Source organism: Hydractinia symbiolongicarpus, chromosome 10 (genome assembly GCF_029227915.1).
Source record: "Hydractinia symbiolongicarpus strain clone_291-10 chromosome 10, HSymV2.1, whole genome shotgun sequence".
Taxonomy (NCBI): Eukaryota; Metazoa; Cnidaria; class Hydrozoa; order Anthoathecata; family Hydractiniidae; genus Hydractinia; species Hydractinia symbiolongicarpus.
In genome coordinates this window covers 12,381,690-12,404,837 of record NC_079884.1, presented here as the reverse complement: position 1 = coordinate 12,404,837, position 23,148 = coordinate 12,381,690, and the positions used below count along the sequence as shown (strand labels likewise).

The 23,148-nt window shown below is 35.1% G+C and overlaps 2 protein-coding genes and 1 long non-coding RNA gene across 3 annotated transcripts in view; 2 read left to right on the top strand and 1 right to left on the bottom strand.

The window, feature by feature from the left end:
- The window catches only part of LOC130662306 (caspase-7-like), an 89,992-nt gene that overhangs the window by 53,722 nt on the left and 13,122 nt on the right, over nt 1-23,148 (top strand). The gene's annotated exons all lie outside the window — the stretch shown is intronic.
- LOC130662308 (N-acetylglucosaminyl-phosphatidylinositol de-N-acetylase-like) lies at nt 13,082-20,585 on the top strand. Its single transcript, XM_057461139.1, has 6 exons — nt 13,082-13,474; nt 15,128-15,224; nt 18,493-18,589; nt 18,760-18,950; nt 19,324-19,369; nt 20,087-20,585. Exons 1-6 carry the CDS (start codon nt 13,219-13,221, stop codon nt 20,216-20,218), a joined length of 819 nt encoding a protein of 272 aa, XP_057317122.1. The 5' UTR covers nt 13,082-13,218; the 3' UTR covers nt 20,219-20,585.
- On the bottom strand, nt 16,214-17,137 carry LOC130662315 (uncharacterized). Its single transcript, XR_008988977.1, has 2 exons — nt 16,531-17,137; nt 16,214-16,455 (listed from the first exon to the last, which is right to left on the bottom strand). It is a non-coding gene; the product is annotated as an uncharacterized LOC130662315 (long non-coding RNA).

Genomic DNA, 23,148 nt, shown 5'->3' with positions numbered 1-23,148 from the left:
CGGCGTTGGCAACTCGTAATAATGACTCAGGGGCCACAAGAACCTGGGGACGAGGTTAAATAAATCTGAATAGAACGTCTCGTTTTATGAGACCATAATGAAGTCACTACCTTCCTTCTAAATAAGCATTCACTCAACAATTTAAAACAAACTAATTTCATCAAAATGTCAAAACTTATTCTGATAAAAATTATCATATGATCTGTGTGCCAGTAACCCTATTCGGTCCGGGGTTTTTTGAACATACTATGGCCGGCGGGGGGGGGGGGGGGGGGGGGGGATCCGCCCCCCTCAATAACTTTTTATAGGGTTGTTCAAATTGAATCAAACTTGGCACACTAATAGTACGTCATAAAAGGAACAAAATGGCAGCAATAAATTTTTTTGTATAAAATGCCACTACTTGCTTAAAATTTAATTACTTTTGTTCCCGAGCGAATTTTTGCATTTTGTTCGAAGTTTCTGAAAGCTTAATAAAATTTATTTAACATATTTTCCGATTTTACGTGCACAAAAATTTGCCAAAAATTGCCCGAAAATCCGATTTTTTCCGATTTTCGGATAAAATCCGACAAAACTGGGAAATCGGATTGATCACGTGTCCAGATTATGCAAAATGATTCCTTTTAATAAAACAAAGTTGTGTTGCAAGTTTGAAGTTCTAAAGATAATCCTAACAGGAGTTATTAAATTTTCCCCATTATAAGGATTTCATAGAGATTTTTAGGGGTAGTTTCGAGTAATGGCCAATATCAAAACCTCTGAAAGGTCCTAAAACCTAAACCTGGGACCTAAAAATTTGGCATGCAGGTATCTAATTGATAAATATTGAAACTCAGTAACTTTCATAGCCATAAAATATAGCAATAAGTAGTTATTTAAAAAAAACCGAATAGGGTTAAAAGGTGTTATAAGTTCATCCTTGTATGTCTAGCTTTTAAGGTTAGCATTCGATAGAACCCATTACTTTTGGTCGATAAGCTATAACCTAGCCTCAAAGACTTATTATTGAAAAAGTATGGCACATTGTACAAACTTGGCTTGCGAAAAGCTGTTGGAAAGCTAGCAGAAAAAGTTAAAGATTCATTGCAACAAAATCATCAGATACCTAAAAGTCAAGCATACAGAAGCAAGAGGGAGATTTGGAAAGGATACTTACCTTTGCCTTGTCTTTTTATTATATCGCTTTTGTTTTTGTTGTCTTGCTTCCGATTTGATCGTTCCCGGGGGTTGATAATACCAAACGATTTTTAATCAAAGCAAATTTACTTTATAAAAAGAAATATTTTTTATCAGATATTTTTTGTTTATGTATTCCCAAAAAATTTACAAGTATAATGTTCTTGGATAAATCTATAAAAGTATTTTTAACTCGTATTTGGAATTATATCAATCGCCTCAAAAATCACATATCTTCCGGCAAACACAGGAGATCAGTATTTTATGCAAGCGTCTAGCTATAGATAAAATTTTGTGCTCCACAGCAAACTTGCTGTACCACTGTAAATAAAAATTCAACTTGAATTGATGAAAATAAAATGATAAATTAATTGTGACGCAAAGGAACAAATACTTTAAAAAGTTAGTTTTCATTTTATATTTTGATTTTAAAATACATACTCACAATAAACAAATTGATAAGCAAACAACAAGGAATTAAAATTGAGTAGAAAAACATGTCATGGCGAAACGAGGTGTAATGGCTGTATGTCAATACTATATTGTTAAGTCGTGAAGTCGAGTTCCTAGTATAGATATAACGTCGCCGGAAATCACAATAGAAAAAAACTGATTTATATTTTTTGGTGATTCTTCCAGTGAGCTGGCAACAAATACTTTTTAAAAAGTTCAAGTCTTTGAAGACAGAACGAATTTCAGTTATTTTTAGATCAGCTTTCACTGGCTAACCAGTTTGTCTACTAATATACCGGATTGCCCACTTTCTGACTGTACTGACTGGAATTCCCAATAACTGACCGGAGTTCCAAATAACTGACCGGAATGACCATTAACTGACCGAAATGACCACTTAATGATTGGACTGTTCAATAATTGATCAGACTGACCATTTGCTGACCAGAATGACCAGAAACTGGCACACGTGCAAAAGAGTGTACGAAGAAAGTGCTTGCCATATGATTTGTGCGTTTTCTTTGTTTTGATTCAGAGGTGACATTATGACTCGTTATCTTAAAATGGAAACCGCATATCAACTCAATATACAAATGATGGAAATTTGTTTATCACGAATATTTAAGTTGCAGACGGACATTATTGCCGGATGAGTATTATCGCCATACAAGTGGTTTAATTATTATTATTTGTTCTCATTCTCAACGCGTTCTTTCTGGAAATTGTTTACATTTGACTCCAGTTTCAACTCACATTTACAAATTTAAAAACGTGTCAGTACTTTACCTGATTATTTGGTAAAAGACTTTAAAATTAAGTTGGTAATATTATTCGATATTGAATATATATTTTTGTTTTGTAAGGAGCAGGGGGTAGACACCAAAACGTTGTTCCTTCTATGTACCTCAAAATTGTTTTCATGGAATGGGACCACTGCCGGCAAAATTGCATTAAATAAGGAGAAGGATTTAAACAAAGTTGATGGGATGAGGGGATTGCTATGGACCTGTGACAAGATTTTTGAATCATATGTGTAAGTGACATTTATGGTAGTATAATGGCAGTTTTTTAGCAAATCGTATGACAGCGGCCATTTTCTGGATTTTAAAACACAAATGATTGGAAGTTCTTAAGACATAACAGGCCCATCTTTTGATGCTGAAAGTAATATAGACTATAACTGACTTAATTCACAGAAATGGTACGGAATCAAATTTCAAGCACAAAAAAGGGGACACAGGAGACACCTTTTTAGATCAGCCTTGTTTTCGGACATTAAAATAATGTGCGATTAAAATACCACAAGTAATTTAAATAACAGATTTCTAAAGAATAATTGAAATATCTGTAAATAGCATAAAATATGATCGAAAATAATTCTAAAACAACAACAATTACTTTTAATTAAACTTCTTGAAATGAATTATATCTTCAGTTAAAAGTAATGAAACACCAATAAAGTGATGGTCATTTTATTGCTCGTACTCGGAGATGAAATAATAACCGAAAAGTTTAATTTAAAATAATTGATGCTATAGGAACGTAACAGCCTGAGAGGGAGGGAGGTTGTCCATCATGATTATAATGCAAGTGCTGAGGATGTGTTTTTGACCAATCTAGAGGGTAAAATCTAAAACCTCTCCTTCAGTCCCAACCACAACTAAAGAAATGTGAACACGCTTACTTGCAAAACTGTAATATTTATATTGTGCTTTATTCGCAAGTTGACCAAACTCAACCAAACCAACCAAAATCAAAGAATCATCAAAAAGTTGTTACTAATTATTAAGTTGCATAATTTCTCTCTACAAACAGGATCTGGATGAGCGAGCAGATAATTCTCCTCCTTGGGTTTTGCACAAAGATCTGTCGGGAAAATATGATCGAAAATAGTATAAAACAACAACAAATATTTTAAACTAAACTTTTAGAAATTAATTCCATCTGTGGTATAAAGTAATGAAACAGTGGTAAAATGATGGCATTTTCATTATTCGTTTTTAAAAACAGAAAGATTAGTTTAAAACGATTGTTGGTATGTTATGCTTTTTTGATCGTTATAAATGAATATGCTTACTTTGAAAACACAGTGGCTGCAAGAACGTAAGATTTACATCTTTATTTATTTTCTAAGTTTACCCAGAACTATCCAAAATAAGAAAACACAATAAGAAAGACGAATCATCAAAATGCTTTATTTAATTTAGTTTGTTTAACTTATTTAACTCCTAAGTTACATAATTTCCCTTGAAAAACACGATCAGGATAAGCGAGTAGATGGTTTTTCTTCCTTTGCTCTTCCCGGGGTCTTACACAAGACCATCCGGTAATATTATACATATATGTGAAGTTAGCGGTTATGGTATTTTGAGTTTACAGAACATATGCATAACAATGAGCCTATTTAACCATCGAAGTCAATCAGATAAGAACCAACTTAAGAACTGGTTACCGTAATGCTTCGAATAAACGCCTCCTTCTATTACGCCCCCTACCTCGAATAGACGCCTCTCCCTCTTAAGGGACCCTTTGTTCGAGGCGATAGTAAAAGTATATGAAAACATTAATAACTGTTGTTGTTTTGTTTTTTTAATTAAAAGACAATTTCAATGGTGCTATTATAGTATAGAAATTTCATAAATACAACTAAACACACTTTTGAAGTTCATTCTTTAAAACATGTGAATATTTTTTATTATTATAGGTATCCTTACGGGCTACGGAACGGCTGTTTTCGACTTTAGTGACTTACACGAAAGTCGAGCTGATGGCAACAAAAATGGCTATTTTTCTGGCATGTATGTAATTTACAGACTCGAATATATAGATATATAGATATATCTAGAATTTTTATCTTCTCCAGTCTTGGTTATGTTTTCATCCAGAATGAGTCTTGTTGAAATATTTCTTTGTAATATACTTTTTGGAAAAAAATGTTGAACCAGCGAGCAAAGTGCGCTGGTCTGTTCATTGCGCAAAACGCGTTTGCCGGATTTTCAATATGTGCGCGGAATAAACGGAATGTGAGCATTTTAACCGGTTCGTAGCCCCTTTAAAAACTGCAAAAGAGACAAAGTGTAAAAAATTTAATAACCGCCTCCCTCTTTTAAACGCCCCTCTCGAATAGACGCCCCCCAAAAATGTTAAAAAATTTAATAAACGCCTCGAGCGTTTTGTCGAAGCATTACGGTATTTTTTTTTGATTAAAGCTCAAAAGAAACGATCCCTTACTAATGTGTCACCGGTTATAATGTGACACCGAAAATATTATTTAAAAACTTGAAATATTGGTTAACTTCTGTTCTGTGTTTTATTAATAAAACTGTGAAAAAGTATGAAGTTACATCCGATAACGACGTCAGTGAAATAGTATGTCGTTGTTGTGATAAAACTTTTTGTACTAAAAGAGTTTAAAACCACACTACAGAATTACGAAATGTCAAATAGTAAATCATGAACATGAATATCCAAGAAAAGACTCAGTTGTAAATGTGAATGTAACATGATTGATACACGCCTGGGTAAACATACCATACTGTCTGGAAAATGTGACGAAATATGCTTTCACGTCCAGCCTGAGCAAGACATCAACCCTACACCTAAAAAGCATGGGTACGTGCCGTCCAACACGTACAGAATCTTTGGGATACATGGAATTAAAAAAATAGATGTTAATGGCTGATCAGCTATGGCGAGACTTGACGTCCGGACATTGATCAAGTAACAAGAAAAGTCATGGTGTCTTTAAAAGATAGCTCTCCATGTAGTTCATATGGAAAAGTAAGATAGAGTAATTCCGCTCATTAAAAAGAATATGAGGAGGCGGAGGATCTGGAGGAAACACGCCATCCGGATGATAAATACATCAGGGTCGATAACATCTTCAACAGCAATTTTACACTGCTCTTTCAAGATAGGATATTTGTACAGACCAAAAAGCATGTGAGCACGTCGCTCTATCACAACTTGACCTTGCTATTACATACATTTCCCAAACAGCGTACTTTAGTCTTCGAGTACATAGAGCTGCTTGCGTGGATCCTTGCCAAAAAAGCAGTCATCAACCTCCTTAACGAGAATAAAGAGTGTTTCAAGTAGAGCATCATAGCATCGCTACATGGAGAAAAAGCAAAGATCCCCACAGGCCGTCAGTCGCATATCCAAGTTTGAGAACGACAAACTAGACTTCACAGTGAACGTACCGCATTTTACTGAGAAGATCAACATCAGATCCAATTATAACGCGGGAAGTTGGACCTACTGCTAATTACAGACGACAAAAACACGCACAGCACTGGCATCTAGAATCCCTACAGGGACTTTGAAAATTATAAGGCGACGCGTTTCTGTCGAAACTGCATACGTTTAACACAGTCAATCAACAGACGAACAAAACAAATACTGTACAGCTCACGAGGTATTCAAAGTTGCTATGTCAAAGGAGAACGATAAATGAATGAAGTTTCGCTTTAGCCAGATGAGCGGAGACTGCATCATGCGCTTTGTAGATCGTAAGCCTAGCACCTATTAGAATGCGTTAAGCTTAGCTCGCACGAGGGCAACATGGGGAATTATCAATATAACATCATGAAAAGCCTTTGTTTTAGCTTTGTTGATCTGTGCAGGAAAACGGGTGAATTATTAGCACGTATGCAACGTGCTAGACATTCTTGCAGGAGTTGTTGATGCCAGTTGGAAGATTGGACACCTCCGTACGAAAGAGATAAATTTCCACCGCAAGCTTGACAACTCTTGATTGAGAGATATGGTAAAAACATGGGTAGAAAAATCAAAAGAACCTGAGCTGAAGAGCTTGATTTAAAAGTCTTTGCGATTATTAATTAAAACATGAGCCACAGTAAACTGTTTCATGATAACTACTCCAGTTTAATAAAAGTTATATAGTTGACGCTCTCTAGTTTGACGCTTCTTTATTAAGCTCTCATTTTCGATCAAATTAAAAGTCATCGTCAAATTTCCTTAAGAAACTCTCATAAACGAAGCTCCATTATTTGACATTCTCTTATTCAATAAGCTCTCGTTTTCAATACAAATTTGAGGTCCCGAGAAGGAATTTTGCTCCCTTATTCGATTTTTGAAGTGTAAAAAGGCCTTTACACGGCTTCAAATTTCTAATTTCGAACGAATTTTAGGCTTCAAATTTTCCTATGTTCGATTTCGAAAAGTTTTTAAAACAAACAGTTAACAAGAAATGGCGACCGGATCAGTGAAATCAACGAAACGAAAACGTAAAGATGTCAAAAATGAGTTAGAAAAAGGAAAAACTAACAAGGAAGTTAGCTTCCTTCCACAAAACACAATTTCTACATGGAAAGCAGATAAATCCAAATAGTCGAGGCATTATAAAAAGTATTTTAACCAAAAGGGTCAAAACTGACAAATTTGATCAAATCAGTGCAGCTATTCTTCAATGGTTCAAACGAATGCGGTCCGAGAATTTTCTCCGTAATGGGTTTGAAATCAAGTCTCGTTTGTTATTTCATTCCGCTCTTTAATTCGACATTTACCCCCTATTACCCCCCCCCCCTAACTATTGAAGTAGAGAAACTTTGCACTATTCGATAGTCCAAGTCATGCCAGGGACTGTAAAAGTGTGAATCTATCCTTTCTGCTTAGTACTCAGCATGAGAATGGGATTGATATCTTAGGCGGTTGTCTAGTTGAGCGATTGTTGTGATTGCACGACTTTCGTACATCAAATGGGAGCCTTAATGTCCTCGTTGATAGCAGTACCAATAGGAACTCAAGAGGTCATCCTGGGTAAATAATTTCAATAGTAATAATAATTACAAGCTCTCTAATTGGATAAATATCTCTTTTGCCTTGAAGAGAGCAATAAAAAAAACAAGCAACAAAAAAGGAGAGCACCACCTCATCACCAGCCTGGGCGTTCGGGTGTCAAGACTGGACGAACACAATAATACAACAAAGTGAAGAACAGCGTGTAATTACAAAGCCAGTGGAGCATCCTAACGCAACTGGATATTGTCATTCCTATGGATAGCGATAGCTACGTGTTTTCTTCGATATTTTTTGCTGCTCCCTTACTTCATCCTGAAGTTTTTCTATGCTTTTTGCCGCAAGTCACTTTGTCACACATAATCTCACCATCAAAAAATACGAAAGAAACGTATCAGTTTTGACCTACAATGTTTTTGTACGTCCCTGGAGATGCCTGGGATTCTTAAATATCTCCCACGTTCTAAAGCTCCATCGAGTTTGACATCAAAAAAGCAAGTTGAGAAGACATCTTTCTTTGTGTCCCCAAGGCCTAATCAGAGTTTTATATGCCAACAACTCCTAATTTTCGGATTGTGGCACTGATAGAGAGTAGTTTTTCGAGCACGCTATGAAGTAGTTCACTCTAGGGTCTTATAACTCCTCGGATGTTCCAGTCCCACGTATAGACAGGCAAGTCTCGACGTTTTTAGCTTGCCTTTGATTTCTTTCTAGTCTTTGACCATACTTGTTTCCTCGTCTACTTTACGGGGAGAAAGTTTCGCGAGAAAAAAAAAAACGCGAAATTTTAGGGATTTACTTTTGCAAATGAGTGATTAAATCTAGTTCGCGTAAAGTAAACTTTCGCGTTCAACTGGAAAAGTGTTTTTTGGTTTTTGTGCAGTTTTTTTCTCTAAATATTGGAATTTTGCAGCCTCGAACCCAGGGCCTGTAGCTTTTTTTATATAAAAAACGCTACAGGCCCTGGCTTCGAGGCTGGGAATTTTGACAAATAAAAAAGAGAATTGTTTACATCATACATAAGTTTGTCTTTCTAATCAGAAAATGCTTTAATCAGAAAATACATCAAAAGCGCTGCGTTCACCATGCTCCCACTAGGTTAATATTTGTCGGCTGAGACTCATTTGAATGTTCCGTAATAGCGTCTATAAAAAAACAAATCTAAGACATAAAATGCCAGTAGTGCGCGGAGTAGTACGTTCTTGTAGTAGTCAAAGCCACAGTGACATTATGCAAGAGCTAAAACAGTGTTTTGGACAGAAGTACCCGTCCTTATCTACCTTTCCAGAATTTCTAGAAATGAATTCGAACTTGTGAACGGAAAGTTAAAAATTGCATGGATTCCCAGATATAGTAATATAGATTATTTTCTTTCTTTTTTCGTTTTAGTAACGCACGAAGAAAGGACATGTTTTTGCGAGTTTTGTTTCCTTTCTCAATCAACCTTATTTGTTGACAGTCTCAAAATTTAAAAATGTTTTTTTCTTCGACACACCGCCATTGCAGTCTCCTTCCCAGACCTGAGGCCTTACCGCGATTGAGTCTTCCAGAAAATAAGATCAAGTTTAACCTTTGCGGAGAAAAGTACCGCTAATGGAATGTGTTCAATCGAACATTAATTTTGATAAAATGGAATGGAATGGAATGGAATGTCTTTATTTGAACAATAATTTGGATAAAAATAAGCTATTTTGCATCGAACTAAAAACATTGAAATACAGTTTTTTTCCCAACTATGGATATTGTTTACTCTTCTTATACTGCTGCTGTGAGAGGCTTTCAATATTATAAACAGTTTTGGAAACCTGTCGCAAAAATGAAGAATGGGCTGTTTCAATAAAAAATTCAACTTATACGACAAGTTTGCAATGAAAGTCGTGCGAGAAGATGACAAGACTGTTTGACATTTACCACGAGAACTTTCGAGGGTAACTAAACATTTCTTGAATAGAGGAGCTTCAATGTACGTTAAACTGTCTTCACGCCTACTAACGCTCACTATTGGTTCAAGGTGGCATTGAAATTTCTTGTATTGTATATTTCACAAAAAATGCACAGCTTGCAGTATACTACCTTCAGTTGGTTAAGGATCAGTTTACAGAACCTAAGGAAGAGAAGATACTTCCAGAACTTGTACAAACAAATAAAGCAAAGAAGCAGCAAGCTCCAAAGAAAAATAAGAATCGACCAAATCATGGTATTCGTGATATGTTCGAAGCGGTGGCGCAAAAAAATCTAAACCCGTCGATGTTATTACTTTAAAGGAAGAAACTTCCGCTGCAAGAAAGTTTCGCGGTTTTGGGGGCCTTTCCGCGAAAGTTTCTTCCGCGAAATTTTCTAAAACGTGTTGTCCGAGAAAGTTTTTTCCCGCGAATTTTTCTAGAACGTGTTGTCGGCGAAAGTTTTTCCCGCGAAATAAATAAATTTAGTTCCCAGTGAAGGCTTTTTATGTTAATTGTATTTAACTACTCAGTAAAAGCAAAAAACAAGTATCGTTGTCTTATTGAGTTTATAGAAATGACGTTAAGAAGAAATGCTTAGAAACTATAACAAAGGTGTTAAAGAAGGGGAACAATAATTTTTATAATTTTTGTCAACAAGAAAATAATTTTCATTCAAAAGGCTGATGAAATTTCGGAATGGTATGTAACAAATAAAAATTCATATCCTTTGTTTTATATTGCTTTTTAATACTTCATTTTGCAAAAATTTCGCGGTTTGACCGAACCGCGAAACTTTTTCAAGATGGCGTCGATGCGTACGGACATACTCCTGTTAGTGGCAATACTTTTTGTGGTTTTATATTTGAAAAACTGGTTTACTGGATTACAAACGATTACAAACGATATCGAGCACACTTTACAAGAGACACTTTGAGAAAATGCTTTTTATTTCTACGTAGGAGAAATGAGAAGAAACCTATTTGTTTAACCAAGAAACTTTTGATTTGTTTACTTTTGATAAACTGTGGAGATATTGAACATTGGCCCAGCAACCTACTCTGAGAGTTTTAAAAACGTTTGCAATTCACGTGGCATGAAAATTGCACACCTTAAAGATACAAGCCATGTACATAAAAGAAAGCATAAACTATAAACGTAGGAACGATTTAGAACGGAACTGTCTCAAAAGCTTATGGATAGAAATTTTCATCAACAATGCTAAAAGTCTCCTTATGACGTCACTGTATCGACCTACAAACGATTCAAAATATCTTGCAGAAAATTTTGATGAACAGTTTAATGACCTATTATTGAAGGTGTCAGAAGAGAAAAAAGAAGTCATTATTCTCGGTGATCTTAATAGTGATTATATTGTAAAGAACGATAATGACAATGTGAAAAATATTTTAACGATGCATCGGGAAAGCACCATTAATAACACTAACTCGTATGAATATCTTGGCAACCATATCGACCCATCCATGGATCTGAGTCAAAGCTTCGAGAAACGACGCAAAAAAGCTTCTGGCCGTGTCCGGCTACTGCAAAGAGTTCGACAATACCTGACTAAAGAGGCCGCTGAAAAGGTTTTCAACTTGATGATAGCACCTTTATTAACTTATTGCTGCTTAACAAAACTTCAACTCACTCAAACTCAACAGTCTTCTCTACAATCAATCGTGCTTCACGAATAATTTATGGTCCAGAAAACGATAAAAAGATAACACCGATATATCAAAAGAGGAATGTCAAAGCATGCCTTACAGTACGGAAATGTGTTGATGAAAATGTATGTACTCCGATAAAAAGCTATTTTGAGTTGAATGAGCACAACCTTCGTACAAGAAACCAAGGTTGTCTAATGAAATTACTTAAACTAAGACTCGAGCTAGGTAAACAACCACTTGAATATTCGATAGCAAAATTGTATAATGATCTCCCATTGAACATTAGACAAGAAGCAAATTTTTCAAAATTTAAGGAACTTTTAATTTCACATGTTTTTAACTAATTTAACTCTTGTATGAGCATCCAGGGAGGCAGCAAAGATTCAGGGGTTGTTTGGTTGTCATCTTCTCTTCTTATTCTCTCTCTTGCTAAAACTTTGCTGCACCTCTGGATGACCCAATGCCTTTTACTGTGTTATAAATAAATGAATAAATAAATAAATCATATATGTGTATATTTTCAGTTTTTAACCATTTATTATTATTATTTTCTTTATTTCATTTATGTCTCTTTTTATAACAGGTCACACAATGGTATCAGTCTTATATTTTTGTAAATACTGAAGTGTAATTACCTGTTTGTAAACATTGAGATAATAATAAATAAATAAATAAATTCTTCCAGCGAAAGTTTCTTCCTTTAAAGTAATTTATTACACAGATGTTGTCGAAAGAAAAAGCCTGAACAAACATGAAATTAGAGGATTTTTTTCTTCAGTTTAACTTTTGCGAACGGCTTCCTAACTTTCGCGAATCCGCATGTCGGCTTTTTTTGCGAGGACTTACTTTCGCGAAAATGACCAAAAAACGCGAAAACGCAAAACTTTCTCCCCGCAAAACTTTCTTCCCGTAAAGTATGTGTTTTATGTTCTGATTCTCTTGAGGATAGCACAAAAAGTTCTTTCTGTCTGGATAAGTGAGACATGTAAATATGCATACATTGTGTGTTTGCGCATTTTCGCGTGGCTTTTTTATTCTTTGTTTGTTCGAGCACAGTGAAAAAGTCGTTTATTTCGAAGCTTTTTAATTAGTCTGTTTTGTACGAATTATCGTGGGATCCTCATAAGTTTGCAGTGGTTTTTTCCTCTTTTCACATGGTGATTATTTCTACAAAGAAATACTTAACTTTTATATTTTATATTTTATGTTTTTTTGAAAGAATTTAAATTCGAAATTTTCTAACTGCGAAAAATTTCTTTCAATGACTATTAATAGATTAGCTCCAGCAAGAAGTGTCTACGTGTGTTTTTTTAAGTTTAGCTCACAGGCTAAAAACATTAGTACAACATTGGCTAATCAAATAGATTGAGCAATCAATCGTTGCTGAAACAACTGTCTTGAAAATACTGCAAAATAAAAGTTTTATGGCTACCTACTGCTTTAATAAATAGGCCTTTGCTTTGCGTGCAGCACGACCAGTGGTTATCAGGCTTAAGAAAAGCTTCATTTAAGGGATTGTCCAGGCAACAGGGGTGGGGCTGCGGGGCAATATACCTCCTTACCTACTCCACTTCTTACTCCGTTTACAACACTGGTTGGGTTCAACGTCTCTAAAATGCCCTCAAATTGCTTCATCAGTGCTTTTTCATATTATATTACAGAAATAGCACAGCAATCTTTAATATTTGCAAATAAACATAAAACTTGAAGGATTGCTCAGCCCATTTATTTTTAAACAGATGGTGAAGAGGTTTATATTATTATAAAAAGATACGTAGATAATAATGAGAAGGGAGAAAAACTGTTTTAAAAATAATAATTGTTTTATAGTATTTCTGGCCTCACCATTCTCGTTCCCAGAGCTCTTTGGGACTAAAGCCTCAGAATTACTAAAAAACAATTATTCTTTTTAAAACAGTTTTTCTCCCTTCTCATTATTATCTACGTATCTTTTTATAATAATATAGACCTCTTCACCATCTGTTTAATAACAAATTCATCAATTTTTAAAATTCATAAATACAAAAATAGTCTCAATGGAGGAGAACTTAAAAAGCAATTTGGAATTAACTCATTTAATTCACTCTAATTCACGCGATGGCTACAAAGACTCGTATTTAAAAATGTACATAGAAAACAGCTTCTTTTGAAAATGAAACTTAAAGTTGCATGTTTTTAAGAAAACACAGCAGTTTCTGTGTTATAAACACGGAATTATGATTACAAAGCGTCAGCTAACGACGATTTTTTATTACGTTGTTGGATTTTGTATCTTTATTTTTTTAACTTTGCGTTTGCCAGTTTCATATCTGGCATTCAACGAGAAACTTTACGAGCACTTATTTCTGCAACAGAAAGTTTTGTTTGTGACAGCTCATCCAGATGACGAGGTTGTTTTTTTCGGACCGACTATCAATTCGTTAAGAAGAATTGTTGGAGCAGAAAATATCTTCCTGTTGGCTATGACAAATGGTACGTTTTTAATGTAAATCTGATTGTGGGCAAAGTGGATGCTCTTTCCAGTCGGAGTTTCACGTGATAACACTTTCGGTTGAGAAAAAACACAAAGTTTTCACGGTTAAACTTCCACGGAAGTAGCTTTAATTAAACAAAAACTATAAATATCTGAATTAACGAAAATTTAAATTAGTGAATACTTACCTAACACAATTATCGGATTTGAAGTTAGAAAACACAGATTTTACAAAAAAAATCAGCCCTCTAATTTACAAAGTAAACATCGTGTTTTCCCTTAGACCATAATGGCTACTGGTTAATTCTTGTATCATTTTAGTGGGTCAAGTGACCACGTCGACTTTGTGCTCAGTGGTTGATTGTAATTCGGAGTTTGCTTTGAGGTGAATTTTGAATTTTAGGGATATCCTTAAAGAAAGCTTAGTTAACTAAGCCAGGTATTTGCTTACTGGTCACTCTTTCTTTGTAACGAATACTTGGAAATAGTGGATAAAAGTCCACTCTACAATCACAGTTTCCATGCACTTCACATAATAAGTAAACCGCGTTACTTATCACTAAAAAAGGCAGCCGGTTTTAAATTCTATTTACACAGCCCACGTTACATAACATGATATTTTATGAATGAAATATTTGAAAATCGCATTATTTATATTTTTTAAAAAAATCTAAAAGTGTTATCGCAGGCAATAAATCTAAAAATAAACATTCAACGCCCTCTATATGCGAGAAACATAGTCCATTTCTAATAGTTTATTCAATCGTAACCAGATCTTCCTAGGCTTTTTTTTAAAAAACAAAAGAGCCCTGGGGACAAGGCTGATGTTTGATGCAAACAATTAAAGGGGTACAAGATATCCGGTCAGTTAAATTACTGGGAAACAATTACGCACTTTTATATATAAACTGTCGGTGGCCCGTGAATAAATTCACAGGTTCGCCCGTCCTTTATGTACCGCATTTCGTGTGTCTCGCTACTTGAGGTACTATTTTGTGCAGAGACAGACAGAATACGGCTAATATTATAACAGAGAATTCTTTAAGAATACGAGCCTCAGATTTTGCCTGAAGTAAAATCAAAGTAAGAACAAAGAGGCTCAAAAAGGCTGAAAATAAGAATAGTCAGTCTCGGGTCATTCTTTTAATAATTCATTGTTTCAAACCTGTATGAAGACGAAATAATATGACTATGGCTAAAGTTGAAAATGGGGGTGGTGCGGTGGAGAACAATACATAAATTTTTCATTAGGAGAAAATGCGTTTAAAAAATGTGCGTAAAACATAACATTGAAATGTAAACAAACCTTGAAATCACTTGCAGCTGAGTGGCTGGTTCACAGTTGGGTTATTCCTAGCATTTTAGTTGGCTGGCGGAATTTTCACCCTTCACAATTAGAGTTGATTTCGGCGCGGGATATTTCTCCAGCGAATCAGAATCTTTAATTATGCCGATTTCGGCACTTAACCCGGCGATATTTTGCGGTACGGCTTGGTGTAATTAGAATTTCCAGTAATGATAGCAGTAAACGCCGACACTACAGGGGGGTCAAATAAGGGCTGTGAAATAATTACAGGAAGTTTTTTATTCGCCTTTATTTAGCATCTCTTAAAAACATCTAAATATATGAATTCGCTTTTTATGTATTTTAGGGAATTATGAAGGTAAAGGAAGAACGAGAGAAAAAGAAATCGTAGAAGGTTTTAAAGTATTGGGACTCAATAGTGGTCATATACATTTTTATAAACAGTAAGTTAAAATCCCTCTCGTATACCGGTTATTTATCTTCTTCTCTTTTATTTTTTTGTTTATTTTCGTTTCCATTGGTTCATTAATGTTTTTGTATAAGAAACGATTGCAAACTTGATATAATGGAGTGAGACTTAGCATAATAAGGGAGTAGATGCAAAGGTTCAGTTCAAATGTTTTAAGAACGATTTTTTTTTTCTGAAGGTGTTTAAAATTTTATTATTTATCTAACCTTATCTTAAAATATGTATTTATAAATTATGCGGACTCAAGCCATGATGGTAAGCCACCAAACTGTTTTATTGATGGAAATCCGAAACTTATTATTATTTGCAGAGCGAGCAGGGGAGGCACGCGAAGCCCGTAGTATATATAATTGATGTAAACGTATTCATACTTCGACGCTTCGGCGTGCGAGATTATAGACAAGCCCAATTTCATGACAGTTAAGTTGTTTGTCCCCAGACAAACGGTGAAATGTCTCCTGATTTTTACGGTGCATTAACAATTCCCAGACGTTACAAACAGAAAACACTTTTTTTTATAATTTTGTAAACGTACCCTAGAATACCGAATAAATTGGATATTGGAATAAACTGAAACTTGGAATAAAAGTAAAGGTTGTATATTGAAAATGAAGTGGGTGGGGCGGTTGGCATATCACCAATAATCTTCTTAAATAAGCATACACAATTTTCTAAATCAGAAACGCGTATATGCTTAATCCTAACTTGTAAAAAGGCTCGGATTATGCTTGCGACATGCTTATGTAAAACAAAATAACCAGTGGGTTTTGGTCCACAAACTTGTTTTTCCCAGATAGGGTACGCTATTTTAGCTTAATTACTTCTTAGCAAAAGTAATGAAAAAAAAATTCAATAAAACTTCAAGTGCTCAATCATTAAGCTGCTTTAAAGTTTGTGAAAGTAGTCGTAAATATTGATTGTCAATAACGATTCGTGCAACTGGGGAAAAGCTCGAAGATATGCTTACCATATGTTTATTTCTTTACTAAACCTGAGCCTGTATATACGTATAAACGTTATTCTTATAAAAAAACATAGGACATGAGAGTAAAGCAAAAGCTATTCGACGTTACTAATTCGTGATCTTCTTTTCCGCCATTTTTAATGGAAGTTTGCGCATTCATAATTTTCATCCGCATATTGCATGTTACGGCTGCCAAGAGGATCAACATACAAGGATACGCACAATATCATATATTTTGTGTCTAAATAATCATACAAAGAAATCGTTATACAAACATATGTACACGCAAATATAGACATATAGCTAAACAACCTACTAGCTACAAGTGCTTGAGCAAGTTGTGAACCTTCGTTCGTAATTTTAAAATGTTAGACTTTACTAACAGATTTTATGAGAGCTTCTCTCAAAGTCGTTTCTCTGTAGACTGCGAAAACTAACTTAAAATTCCTGTTATAAAGCATACAACATTACACTCTTGGGACATACAAAGTTATGTTATAACGCGTATATCGTCACGGTTGCGCACAAGACGATCATATGAACAATAAGACACATTATGAAATTAACATTGCACACGTCTCTTTTCGCACACAATTTTCTTTCGCACACAATTTTCTTTCGCCAAATGTCAGAACAGATTGGTTTGGTGTTGTTCTTCTCGCTTATCCCCTTTCCTCTTTTACAAGTTCCATAAAAATGATTTGTGCTTTTTCTTCTTCGCTTAAATTTTGCATTTCCCTTTTGTGATACCTTTATTCATACAATTTTCGCCCACACTTATTTTTCCACCGGAGCTGCTTTCCGAACAATTGGTTCCACGAAATTAGCTATTCTTTTTTTACGCATCTGTCTGCACGAAAATTCTATGCGCATTTAATATTTATTTTCAGAAGTGCGCAAAAATTTGATTGTGTAAAATAAACCTTTCCCGAATTTATTTTCTTTGATGTGCCGCAGCTCTTTCTCAACTTTTTTAAAGAAAATGTATGTAATTTTCGAAATCCTCACATGAAAAAATAATAAATCGTGAAATTTTCATATTCATACAACCTGCTACAACAGTTTTTTTAATTTTGTACTAATTAACCTTTGCTCGAAGATGAGGCTTATTAGTACAAGTCGAAAATTAAGAAGGCTTTGACCCTAACAATGATACCACCAAAACAGCATTTTCCAATGTCGATTAAGTTGAAAATTTATACATTAACCAATTTATTGATGCTGAAAATAATGTTAAGGTCAAAACATTAAAATTCTGAAATTTTAAAAAACATGTAATTCGGGAAACGTGTATTGGAAAAAATAAAAAGATATAAAGCGTTGTAATGCGCCAAAATTGAATATGCGCTAAACCTAGATGCGCGAAAATAAAATACGCCAAATAAATAATAAAATATGCGAGATTTAAACCCGCATGAAAATTTCATGAATAAGCCTGCGTTTAGTTGATACGATCTATTTCGCTCAAACAATCTATCAAATGGTGCTTTTTAAGAATATTTTTATAGTATTTTGTTAGTGAAATTACTATAATACAATAAAAATTAGCTTCCTTTCCCAACCTCGATCCCAGGACAAGTTGTCTCTTTTTGAATATCGGACAGATCTATCAATAAGCGCAGCGCCGATGAGAGACAAAAAGCCCTGGGAACGAAGTTGTTCCTTTCCAATATCGTAAGTTATCGCAAGAAGTAATATGTTTGCTGTTCGTAGCTACTGTGTGTTTAGGTTTCTAAAATCCTAGTTTATCTTCCAAATGCCTTTCAAAAACACTTAATCAACATATTTTTTTTTTTTGACAAACAGACGTCAGCCTTTCCAGGAAACACTTTTAAACACTTTTTGAAGTATGTGCTGTAGGGCTTAATAGAAAGCTACACTTAAGTAATTAAGTTTTTTTACTGTTACGTAGATGCCAAAGTCCAAACCTGTCGGGAAATAATTACCCTTACTGCAAAATCTCTGAAATCGTCTATTGACAGGAAGCCAAATTTACCTTTTGTTCTCAACGTCGTCCCCAGGGGTTCTTGCCTGTTTGACATCGGAGCAGGCGTCGAAGAACTTGTTAACTGTCAAGTAAGCGCTAGCGGCTTTGACATAAGGCAACAAACCCTGGGGACTCTCTTTCTGGTAAATTTTTAACAAGAATAATAATTATTCTTGTTAGATAATATATTCTTGTAGATTTTCAGTTTTATGAATTTGGTATTCTGTAATGTAGAAAAGATATTTGTAAATGTTTGTTTGTTTGTTTGTTTGTTTGTTTGGTTACCATTAGTGAAGCTCCGTTGGTAGATCACCCAGACATCCATCTTCCATTTAAAGAACTGGCGGTAGGAATCGAAGAACATGTAAAGAAATTAAATATAAACACAGTAAGCTGATACATTTCTTTGAAAATTTCTATTCCTTGACACAGAATCTTTTTAACATCATAAAATGTCTTCCGAACATGTCTTTTGATGGCTGTTGCACGTATGTAATCTCTTTCAAAAAGTTGTTTTAGAAACCAATATGTATATAACTCGCATGTTTTTGTACTTAGATAATTACCTTTGATGATATGGGCGTTTCCGGTCACCTTAATCATGGAGATATATACAGGGCGATATCTAGACATTGGCCAAGCAATGAAGCGCCAGATGCGTTAATATTAAAAAGCGTCAACTATTTTCGTAAACATTTTTCTATCTTCGATCTCCCGATCTCTTTCTTTCTTGACGCTCTTTTTAATGGGTGAGTACTTATTCGTATATAATTACTTAAAATTGATCTCGTGGTTTTCATTTGTCCGCGGAGGTAAAAAGAGCCTTGAAATCAATATCTAGTTGAAAGCTCTTAAGTAACCTACGCTTGGTGGCCACGTCTTCAGTAAAAGCGCTGCATAACGACAACCCTAGGTCTACTTTTCACTAGACGAAATATTTTAAGTGATCTGATTTTAAATTTTCTCGTTAACTAGCAATAATTTCTACCGTTGAAAAATAAAACAATTTATTTTTCCATTCAATCGTAACCCCCTGTATTTAAATAAACATCAACTAAATATGTGTACCGTTGAATTTTAAACTTGGCAGAAAGGTTAGTTATCTTAAATTGTATTTTTTAGAGATCTTGTGTTTATTTCGGGTCATAAGGATGTTGAAAAAACAAAGGTAGGTGTTTTCTTCATGCTTAAAAGATATGACAACAACAGCGTTTACTCTCACCTATTATTCTGCCGTGATATGCAGAAAAAGTACAATGCCCTGAGCTTGAAGAGGCCTAGCAGTTGCAAAAAGAGAAGCAATCTTGCCGCCTGTATTTTATACGGAGGATTTTTTTTGTTTCGTTGAAGAAAGCTTTCAAAACGCTGATTTTGACAGACACGGGGGTTGTGCTGTCGAAAAGCACTAGCTTTTTAGTCCTTCATAAGAGAGAGTGTATACTACCAATGAATTCCGTGAAGTTGAAATATTTTATTCTCTAATACATTTGTCTTCGGCTTCGTTGTACCACTTATCACAGAACTGACCACGTCGATTTCAGGGTCTGTAGCGTTTTTTGATATAAGGATGAAAGCGTTTCATCCTTATATAAAAAAACACTACAGGCCCTGGGATCGAGGTTGAGAGTCAACGAATTGGTTTTTAAAAGGGGAATACTAGGTGGACTCCGTAGATTTTTTTAAAATTTGAGATGTCTATATTGTTACTGCTTTAAAGCTATCTAAGCAGGGGGGAGGGCATGGCTTTCCTTTGCCCGCCAACCCTTCTCCGGGCTTACGCCTCCTTTGTCAGTCTTTTTTCATTGAATTCGTAACGGCAACTGTTGTTCGTTCTTTTAGTTGTTGAAAATTAACCTTAATGTGTTTTTTAATTTATTTTTTTTAGAAATCTTTGTATGTGCATAAAAGTCAATACACAACTTTTCATAATGTTCTCCATCACTTCTCCGATCGTTTCTTGTTCATCAACAGTCTTAGAAAGTATGAAATACCATTGGCGAATCCAGGAAAATCGTAGCAAGCCTGAAACCACAACTTAGAATTTATACTTTGAGGCTAGATATTTTGGATTTAATAACCAAAGCATTATTTCACATGAACTTAGAGCGAGTTTATTTGACCTGCAAAACGTCTTCGTTGGTTTAAGCCAGAAATACAGAGAAAATGTTTTTTGGTTATGTTGACAATCCTTTTGATAGATCGAACGAGCATTAACTTGTTTTTAAAGTTGTAGCAAGCTGATATATTTTTATACAATTTCTTATTTTTAGTACAAATTAACTAATCATCTCGCTTACGTAGAACGACGCTTAAAGATTATTAACCTGTGTATAAAATAGACATTTGCATACAAAAAGTTGAATTAGTTAGATTTTTTACCACGAGTAGGGGTGTTCTTTTGTGACTTAATTTGATCCCCAGAAACTAATCTTTTAAATCTAGCTTTGTTCACCTTTTCCAACAAAGCTGCTCTGCCAAGCATATATACTTGACATGAGAGATGTGCATGACATGAGAGATGTGCATGACATGAGAGATGTGCATGACATGAGAGATGTGCATGACATGAGAGATGTGCATGACATGAGAGATGTGCGTTACATGAATACCATCTTTCTCTTGCCACCTCAAAATTCTCTCCATCCTGAGCAAAATCTTGGTCACACGTCAATTTTCCCCCTCTTTTTCAAGTCATCCTTATCGCTGAGTTCCGATGAGCATCAAAATTTAAATGTGAAAACTAAAAAAAAAATCATATTTGGCATGCAAGTTATGTAGCGATAAATGCGCATGAATCAACTGACTGATTGCTTTGTAATAGAAAGTTCGCCTTCAGTGCGAAAGGTCTTCGGTTCAAACCCCGGCCAAGTCATGCTAGAGATTATAAAAGTGGGAATCGATCCTTTCTGCTTAACGTTCAGCATGAGAATAGTTAATGGATTGTTGCACGCCTTCTGTAGCTCAAATGGGAGATTTATATGCTCTAGGACCCCTTCGCAGGACCCTCATTGATTACAGTTCTATTAGGAACTGAAGAGGCGATCCCGGGTAAACAATTATCTGTCTTCCATAGAGAAAGACACATTTTTCGCAAAACGCCAATTCTCAAACTGTTATTCGCACCAGCAGGCGCATTTGACATATTTTCTGATTTGAATTATAAACACTGTTGTCCAAGTTTTTTGTTTGTTTGTTGTTTTGCCAATTTTCACAAAAGAGGGGCATTAAATTTGGAACACTTTTTTTTGCTAGCGCCCATGTTTCAAGAATTTCATTAAAGCGATTTTGCTCACACATCTATGCTTATCAAATACAATAAAAATATGAACGCTAAACACATTTTACGCACTTTTCTGAGGCACTAGTACCCATTTAAAAATATTACACAAACACATGAATTATCCGTCTTGGTTTGGAAAGTTGGCAGTAACCTCTACCGATGATCATAATATCCCATAACCCTCCCTAACTTTAAAGACCGTGCCACAGTGCCTGTTAAATCGAGAAAGAGTCTTTACAACAAAATTGTCGATGTTGTTGGCTTTATATAATATTACATCAGTTAAGTTGGCACAATCAAGAAACACACAGCAAGCGTTCGAGTAGTATAGTATGAAGTCGACCTACATGCGACGTTAATGGACAAGACTTCATGCAGTAAAATATTCGTATTGATATTCGGTTATAAGCCCATACTTGGTGACACGTGAAAGCGGAGGCGTAGTTAAAGGTTTTTAGAATGAGGGACGAGTTTGTAAATTTATGAGCACTTCCTTGTATTAAGTGACTCTCTTAGCGAGGAAAAATATTGAACCATCTAGATTGACTAAAATGCAATCCCAGCCTGATAGCCTTGTGGTAGAGTGTTCGCTTCCAGTGCGGGAGGTCTTGGGTTCAAACCCCGGCCGAGTCATGCCAGAGACTATAAAAGTGTGAATCTATCCTTTGTGCTTAGCGTTCAGCATGAGAAAAGGATTGATATCTTAGGCGATTGTCTAGTTGAGCTATTGCTGTGCTTGCACGACTTTCGTAGCTCAAATGGGAGCTTTAAATGCGCTAGGACCCCCTTCGCAGGACCCTCGTTGATAACAGTATTAATAGGAACTAAAGACGCTATCCTGGGTAAATAATTTCAATATCAATAATAATAATGTTTTTAAGGACTGCAGATAGAACTTAATCAATTCTCTTTGTTAAGGGCGTGGAAGGAGAAGCGGTGGTCTCCCTACTTTCGTGCCTTATTGACTACACCCCTGCGCTATACGTAACAAGACGTATGATATACGTAAACAACCTCGCGAATAAAGTTTACAAAAAGCTGTCTATTAAATTGTGATTTCTGTTACGAAGTTAGACACGACATATTTTGCTATTCAGATGGGCAATAACATTTCTTGTGGACTACGCAGTTATTTTTCGAAATTGATTTGTGAGATCTTCTTGAACGGAAAATTCCTCGAAATTTCAATTTTCGTTGGGTCAGTCTGGGGTAAACTGACTGACAGAAAGAAGAAAGCGAGAACGAGAAATTCTTTTCACTACAAAAAGAATTTCGTTCTCGTAATTATTTATATATGGTGGAGCGTCTTCGTTTTTCTCTTACGTATTGTTGTGGAAATTTTATTTTTCGCAGACTACTTTCCAGGCATTTGGGGAGACTTTAATTCTGCCCATATTCACTTTTAAAAACTTTGGTGGAAACACCTTTACTTTACCAGTTAGTTAAATAAAGCTTGTGAACACTAATCTTATCTTTTAAAAAAATAAACAATACGCAGGCGCTGCATAAACTATCTCGCTATTAAAAATGCACAAATATGAAACATCCACAATGCAACCCAATTTTACAATTTCTGCTAACAAAAAATACAGCCTATCATTCATGGTTGAAAGTCGCGCGATGAAACGTTTATGAGCTTAAACTCCATTTAGGTGACAAAAATCAAT

What these genes read in the sequence shown, in the direction of transcription:
- LOC130662308 (XM_057461139.1), top strand. Translation starts at nt 13,219, where the DNA reads ATGATTACAAAGCGTCAGCTAACGACGATTTTTTATTACGTTGTTGGA. An exon ending in CCTGTTGGCTATGACAAATG is followed by an intron (nt 13,475 to 15,127) that starts GTACGTTTTTAA and finishes TATGTATTTTAG; the next exon opens with GGAATTATGAAGGTAAAGGA. An exon ending in CTTGACGCTCTTTTTAATGG is followed by an intron (nt 18,951 to 19,323) that starts GTGAGTACTTAT and finishes TGTATTTTTTAG; the next exon opens with AGATCTTGTGTTTATTTCGG.